Source organism: Centruroides sculpturatus, unplaced genomic scaffold (genome assembly GCF_000671375.1).
Source record: "Centruroides sculpturatus isolate CEXI.00-Female unplaced genomic scaffold, Cexi_2.0 scaffold269, whole genome shotgun sequence".
Lineage (NCBI taxonomy): Eukaryota > Metazoa > Arthropoda > Arachnida > Scorpiones > Buthidae > Centruroides > Centruroides sculpturatus.
Window position 1 is genome coordinate 544,581 of NW_019384601.1, and position 8,661 is coordinate 553,241.

At 30.4% G+C, this 8,661-nt stretch overlaps 1 protein-coding gene across 1 annotated transcript in view; it reads right to left on the reverse strand.

The window, feature by feature from the left end:
* The window catches only part of LOC111624994 (putative uncharacterized protein DDB_G0277255), a 29,595-nt gene that overhangs the window by 8,987 nt on the left and 11,947 nt on the right, over positions 1-8,661 (reverse strand). The window contains exons 2-3 of the mRNA XM_023368004.1: positions 4,647-4,785; positions 2,927-3,996 (exon numbers count right to left, since the gene is read on the reverse strand). Of these exons, the coding sequence (XP_023223772.1) occupies positions 2,927-3,996; positions 4,647-4,775 (1,199 nt within the window). The 5' untranslated portion in view covers positions 4,776-4,785. The remainder of the gene's footprint in view (positions 1-2,926; positions 3,997-4,646; positions 4,786-8,661) is intronic.

Sequence of the window (8,661 nt, forward strand, 5' to 3'; positions counted from 1 at the left end):
TTTTAATAATGTTTTCTTTTTCATTATATGATCTCGAGCCAAAACTTTTTTAAAATAAATTTTCAATATCGCAATTACATTCCGAATCGCTAGCCACGATATAAGGGCTAAAATTAAAAATAAAATTATAAAAACTTACTCGGTAAAATACAATGTGTGGTGGATGTACTGGTACATACCTGATACAAAACATTCTTCAATTGTATGAATATACTTTTAAAGAAAATTATAATTAAATATAGCTTTGTAATGAAACATACATGAAAATAACAAAATATTCTTTACTCTTTAAATCTTAACCACTTAGTCAAATAGCTCCCTACGAGTGGAATCAGAGACGGTCCTGCTAGGTTTGCGGTGTGTACATACATGCACGCAAGCTGCCAAATCCTGAGGGTGCCCATACCGGTCAATGTCAAATGCCTGTTTATCCGCATCACTAGTATATCTCAAAGGATGTAACAGGGTTCTTGTAAATTTTAAACGTTTCTCACATAGCTGTAAAAGTCTAAATACGTTAAACTTAATAGATTGTCCGTCATTTATTTTCTAACTAATTCGTTTTAGGACCAGGTGTCCACGAAAATTTCCAAAATTTACAACTTTTCGGTCACTCTCGTTGAACTGGAAAAATGTCTGTCTTTTTTACATCTAATATTTCGAAATCAGTCCCACTGTACTCGGCTAGAGATTGATTCGGTTAGGCTTTTGTTTAAGTAAAATTTCGGCTCTTTTGTCAGGGTTTTGTTTACGTCCCCAATTCCCTAATCGCTTAATTATTTAACTACTTCTCAAGTAGAAATAAGTTGAAACCGGTTACTTTGTACTCGAATATTTGTAGTCTCGGGGAAAAGTGGAAAGGCAAAATTTTATGACAAACAAACACGTACATCATAAATTTAAGGAAAATAAATTCTAGAGCTTTTTCTGTACCCGGTGCATCTCTCTCATTCATTAAATTTAGTTGTAAATTATACTGTCAAAGTAACAGTTAATTTTTTAACATTATACAAGAATTGTACACGTTTTTTTCTACATCCCCTTAGAGATGGGATATACGAAATCGTAATATCACTGGTTTAACATTGAAATCCGCGAGTAATATAAAATCGGAGAGAGGAATAAAAATATTAAATATTTTAATGGATTTTTTAACTCCTGTCAACTATACAGAAGAATCGTAAAAACATACCAGTAAATTCTTATCGGTTGGGTTAAGTTATAAATATACTCGTGATTCACGTAATCGGGCAAGGGCGGCCAAATATCTAGCGGGCGGCTAACAGCCTGGAACCGGTCCTGGATAGAATTGGAAGCGTTATACGTGTAGCAGCCACCTGAGGTCCTAAGCTTCCACTGGCTAAACTGGGTGAGGTTGGTGCACTGTAAAACGCATGCGCGAATCTGGCTTTTTGGATGCTGACGATACAGCGTTTCCACTCCACTACTCCGCCACTAATATTCGAATATACAATAGCAATCTTTGTTTTTCACGTGTAGTATAGAAATTTGTAATAAGATACATAATGCAGTTATAATAAAATATTGTGCGATTATTTTCATATAATTAAAATTAATATGTATTTATTTTTTAGAAAATACAAGGGAAGCGGCGCATCCACCGCTTCTAATGACGGAACGCCACTGAAATATTGGTATTAAATCTGTCTTATAAAATCACGACGACTCCTGTAAATCGAGTTATCTGATAAGAATAAAATACAATACCAATATAGCTCTATCGTTGAAAAAATTTGCTTATTTTTGCTCACCTTGAGTTTTGCTTAGTAGAAATGGCTAAAAAGTGCGCAAAATACGTACGGAAATACGGTATTACAGCACCACCTGTCTAAAATACCATTTTTTGAAGGAACTGTGGGTGGTCGCCATAGATAGGTTTTACTGTAACTTAAGTTACTCGTGCTTTCATATTTCTATATTTCATATATCTACAAATCCAAATTAATATGGTGGAACCTGGTTAACTCGAATCAGTCAGGCAAAAATATTCTGAGGTCAAGTTAAAAAAGTTTTGAGTTATGGTGGTTCAGCTAAAAATCAAGATGTTGCGCATTGGTTTATTGGTGACCCATTATAAACTATCCATACGATATTTCTGTATGTCTTATTATGGTCAATGTAAACCTAATGTCATCCAGAAACTCAAAAATGCTTAACCAAATAGTTAAATAAGCTACCAAAAAATGTTTTCCTGAATGGCCAATCAGTTCATTCCTAAGTGTTTAGTAAGGAATTTTTTAAATTTTAATATTTCACATCTAAAATCAATGTTTTTTTTTTTTAATCACAAACATACCACTCTTTATGATTGTTATATTTTTAAAATTTTACCCCAAAGGTTAAAATTTTACATGGAATCTTATTATAATAGTGTTTTTTTAAAATTAATTTATGAAAAATCTATTTATTACATTAATTGGAGAAATTCATCAGCAATCAAATAAAACAAAATGGTCAGGAAAAATTCAGGTTCAAATGGCAATTACAGTATCTAGGTCACACACTGCTGAAAGCCACTATCACTGCCCATCATTACATGACAACGTTTACTTTTAGTTGTACTTGGTTATCATGCTTTATAGGAAGTTTCTGATTAGTTTATTTGATAAATGGATGTTAATTATTTTATTTAATGGAAAATTCTGAAGAGTTTATGAAAATACTATATCTAAACCCCATTCCAGTTAAAATTTAATTTAATTGAGTTAAATGGTTTAATTTAATGTGTAAATCACTATGCTAAGACAACTGGGGAAGAAAATGACTTCAAGTAAATGCAACCTCAAGTTATCCTGGTTTGAGTTAGTTAACCAGTTTCCACTGCATATAAAATTACTATGCAAAACATCTACATTTGATTATTATGTAAATATGTACTACACTCAAAGTTTTAAAAATAACTTACTGTAAATGATTAAGAAGCTCTTCAAACTGCTTCTTCTTAGGCTGCAACCAAAAACTTCTCAAATTTTCTACATATGTTATATCTATTGGAAGAGGAACATTGAGAGAGACATCACAAGCAGGAACATCAGTAATAGGCTTTAAAAACTTTTTACTATAGAAATTTAACTGAGTATTTTCATCTTCAACATCACAATTATTTCTTTTATCAGATATATTTTCAGAATATAAAATATTTTTCAGATCTTGACCATTTTGATTATTTTGTAAATTTTCACTGTTTAAATGTAAAAAGTTAAAATCAGTAGCTTGAATATCTTGAAATAAATTATTTATACCAGGAGAGTTCATAGAAAACTTTCCTGAAGTACTTATACAAGCATTTGATTTGATGGAATTATGTGAATCAGACTTCTGTAAAATATTATTTGAATCATTAGCAATGTTCATATCCATAAATGCATATTCAAAACAATTATTTGTTTCCAAGTATCCATTTGAAATATCTCCTTGATTTCTATTTTCAAATTCTGAAACATCTTCAGTTAACAATAATTCTGAAGATACAGGATTTTGATAGAAAGTATTTAATGTACTGTCATCACTTTGTTCTGATAAATTAGCTACCATCTCAGATACAGTTTCAGGAGTTGTTTTTGAGGTGATTTCAGGCGACACATTATTAGATGTTACTTCAGGTAATCTTGTATTTAATAATAAATCAGATGAATTATCATCTGCATTAACTAATTCTATATTATCAAGAGCAACAGATTTTAATCTATTATTAAGAATGCCATTTGGTGCATTATTATTATTATTACTCTCTTTATTCTGATTCCATGTACATTGTTGTTCTTTTTTAGAAGAGTCACTTGAAGAAATTATGCTACAGAGATTACTATAATCAGAATATTCTGCATTTTTTCCTGACTGCTCGCAATTAAGTATAATTTGGATAATAAGTAATCTTTCAAGACAAGCTTCAAGCTCTTGATTAACTTCATGATAACCACTAAGAAATTTAACTCGATCATCTTCTCCAAGTAAGTTCACAAATGGATTTTCAACCTAAAAACAATTAAGTGCATTAAGAAAACTTTAATTAATTAAATGTGATAATGTTTATCAATTATAAAGAATAAATTGATCAATTATTTTTGAATAAAGATTGTGTCTATATTAAATCCAGAAACTGAGAAAAATTAAATTTTATAATAATGTACATTTATTATCAAATCTTATATTCAAAAAGTTATAATAATCTAGTAGATATAATTTGAGATTATAGCAGTTTGAATCTTCCATTATTTCAACTATAAGATATTTATTTGAATGGCATTTATTATTCAGTTTCAATCTGGTGACAAAAATTCTAACACAAACAGGCCAGAAAAAATAACCTGTTTTAGAAATTTATAGTAATGAAAAATTCTCAGAAGATTATTATTGACATATGTATACAGAAAGATAAATCTATTATCATCTAAAGTATTTTCAATTTTTTTTTTTTTATCAAAGCCTAGTGAATGCCAGATTTAATTTATCATTGTTATATTTATGTATATCTTTAACATCAAAAAACAGTTGCTAAATCTTTATTCACAATTTTGGTGTATGTCATTACTACATACTGCACTTCTTAAAATCAAATTTCACAAAATTTAAGTACACCTCTCCTAATAAAAGCATGAAAAAGATATTCTCTGTAAAATAAATACCTTAGCTATCAGTTCATTAACATAGTTAAATATTAGTTCTTTTTCACTTAGGATATTACTAAATTTAACTTTCATGTGCTGTTTTGCTTTTTCCATTGGATCTCTTCTGCTCTTGATATTTTTAAACATCTGTTAAATTCTGGAATTCAAAATTATCAATTAATAATTGTGTATTGTGTAAAATTACTTCAAACTTTAAAATTATAACTAAATGAGAAACTAAATAATAAATTATAAAAATTATAACTAAACAATAAAATAATGTGTTTGCATAGTAAAAAAAAATGAATATAAAAATGAAAAGAATATGAAATTAATTTGACAAGTATTTTACTTAAGTACACGGAAAGATGGGTATATCATTGTTTTTTTTCATATTTACGATTAGGTATCTACTTTTAAAATATATTGTTGTTACATTGTATAAACATCAAATAATTGAAACAGGAGACTTAGCAAATTTGGCCTTCAAACCTTGAAAAGAAAAAACTCACTATCAAACACATATATCAAGCAAAACCACATTGTTCAAAAGACATTAAACATAATAAATGTTGTAATTTTTTATATTTGTGTGTCTACAGATTCATTTTCAACAGTTTCACAATGCTGATAGAGCTGGAAAAACTTAGGCACTGCTAGATGTTGGGCAAGTTAGTTTAAAAAGACTCTTAGCATGCAGTTGCCATTTTAATTTTATATCAAATTGCAATTTTGAAATATATCTTAGAATCAGAATTGTCTTACCCTCAAACTTATTTTTATTGTTAAAAAAAAAAAAAGGATAAAAACTGAAAAAATCATTCTATAAATAGAACATAGCTGCCTTGTAAATTAAACTGGTAAAAACTGCATATTGATATAATGAGCTTCACAGTCATTTTGTGATAGTTGATAGTACGAGGGCTGTTCGGAAAGTTCGCGGCCTTGCCTATATGCGGCGCTGCGATCAATTTAATTTTTGGCTGGAATAATTCAGCCATCTGTGCTAGAGATACTATACCAATTTCTGCTTGATTTGTCAAAAAGTTTTGCCACGACAGCTTAGCAGATAGTCAGTGTGCACATACTTTATCAAAAATGGAGAAGACGGAGACTCGTGCGGTCATAAAATACCTGACGAAAAAAGGGTTGACCGCATCTCAAATCAAAGCTGACATGGATGAAGTTTTAGGATAGTCTGCTCCTTCGTACACCACTGTGAAAAAATGGACAGCCCTTTTTAAATCTGGCAGAGAAAGTGTGAAAGATGACCCTCGCAGTGGACGGCCGTCAACTGCTGTCACTGAAGAAAATATCGACAAAGTTCACGATTTGTTCTTAGCAGATCGCCGTTTGAAAACGCTTGAGATAGCTGAGACAACAGGCATCTCTGTCAACCGAGTGCACCATGTCCTAACCGAAAATTTGGGTATGACGAAGGTCTCAGCAAGTTGGGTGCCACATCTTCTGACCGCTGAGCAAAGACGTGTTCACACTTTGATGTCAAAGAAGTGTTTGGACTTCTACCAGAAAAACCCACAGGATTTCTTGCGTCGGTTTGTGACTACNTAAGGCTTACCGTAAAGAACTCTGCTTCTATTTATACTATTTTAGATGCAGTTTTTATGGGAAAGGCTTACCGTAAAGAACTGTCCATCTCACATGTTTAACGGAATAATATACAGCCTATGTCCATCCTGAAGTTCCATTCTAAATATTGGTGAAAAAATTTTTGAAATCGGATGAGTAGTTTTGGAGATTACCTGCTGCATACAAACTAACAACATACAAACATTACCTCTTTATAATATTAGTATAGATATAGATATGTGTAACTCAATCTCATAACGATAATCAGAAATTTTACATTATCTAAGTTTCTATCAATTGAATCTTTTATAATTACAACAAAGATCTTTTCATAAGTCTCAACAAGTTTAAACTTTTATAGAACATAGAGATACCAAAAAAAAAACTAATAATAAAATTATACATTCTGAGTGTAAAACTGTGCTTATCATCATTTTATATTCTTACATGGATAAGAATAGCATGACTTTTGGCTTTTATTTTTTTACTTCTTCCATTCTGAGAATAGACTACCCTAGTCAAATTCAGGTGGTCAAAAAATTCTAGTTTTACAAATACCTGAATTTGATCTCAATTAACCCAGAAAGGTAGACTGATGCCTTAAACAGCTGTCATATGGCCAGCTGAGGCTTTTGACTATTTCTCAAGACTATTTTAGCATATGAATGGAACTGTTATCAATAAGTTTTTGATTCCACATGACAGGAAAAAAGAACTTTTGATTTCCCAAAATAAATTGTTTAATTATTTTCTCTCAGATGTGACCTTGAATAAAATATTAAACAAGATTTTAGAATACAGTGAAAACTGCTTAGACGACCACCTGTCAAAATGGGCAAAAATTTCTGGCATCAAATAGTTTATCCACAGAGTCTTCATATAAGTTACCTGTATTAAACGACCACCTGTGTAACGCGACCGCGGGCATCGATTTTTGGTCCAAAACAACATACAACTGTAATAAGCGACCACTTCCGCAAATATATCTGGTCTAAATCATTGTTCAACAACATTTCCCCCCTCCTAATATAATGAATTAGTCTAAACTCTCGTTCGAACCCACCTCAGGCACTTCTCCCACCCTCGAAATTAGGTATAGGTGTTAATGAATTAGTCTAGCAACAAAGGAAATTCATTTGTTTGTTCGAAATTGTCCGAAAAAATGAAAGAAATGCAAAGTGCTGTCGTTAGAAGATCGTGTTAAAGTTAAGTGTTAAAGTTAAGTGTTAAAGTTAATACAACAGCAATTAGCGGCAAAGTTTAGCTGTGGGAAAACAAAATTTATTTTACCGTAGACCTACAGTATTTTCCTTGGGGGTATAAAATATTGTAAACAATTCAATTAATCGGCTGATCTCATCGTTTGATAAAATTTATTTATTTATTTTGAAGGTCATATACAGTACACGTGCAATAAATAGTTTATATATCTTATTTCTAAGATATTTTTAGAAAAATAATATCAAAGTAATTTTCGCACGCAAAATATTCAAAAAACAATAAACACATTAATGCAAAAATCAATTTTGCAGGCAACCTTCCTTTTTCGATTCCGCAATGACAATCACGGAATGTAACAAAATCGTATAATAAGAAAAAATAATAAAATCATTTTATTATTAATTAATTAATAATTTTTCTTATTGTACTTAAGAAAATATTTAAAAACTACAGTATTTTTAAAGTTAAAATAAGATTAAACTAACGAATACCAAAACGATGTATAGATACTATGCACTTGTGTATCAATGACGTAATACATGTAACTGAGGAGCAAACGAAAAAAACCGAGTTGAATTAATTAAGTCCGAAAAAAGAAAGTGCGCACTATAATCAAGAAAATGCGACTATTAATCTTTAAAATATTGCAATGGCGTGCCGTGACATTTGATGATAGGGAAACTGTTTCTACAAGAAGCCGACTTCCAAAGGCAATCAGTTACTTCTTTCTTTAAATGTATTTTTAATAGATTATTTATCTGATGTACTTAATAAATAAACAAGTTCAATATAATTACCTCTGTTATTAGATCCAATATATTCCATATGCCCTCTAAATGCCAATTCTTGCTTTGATAAAAACATATAACAAAGTAAACAGATGCTATATCTATTAACCGTAACTATCTTGTTATAATCTTCAATATTTATTTTATATTATTTACTAATGTTAAATTCTATTCCGCTTCAATTTCCAAATTGCTTCAAATACGAAAGAATCGACGATTTTTCGTGTCTTTTGCCAGCTAAATTGTCAAAGCCATTCTTATTCCACACACTAATTTCACTCTGTAAATGCATTTTTATGCATTTACAGAGCCATTTTATCGTGAAAATATCGAACAAATTTTTTTATTGAAGCGTTTATATTTAACTTAGGCATTGGCCGTTCTCTTTTAATAATGTTTTCTTTTTCATTATATGATCTCGAGCCAAAACTTTT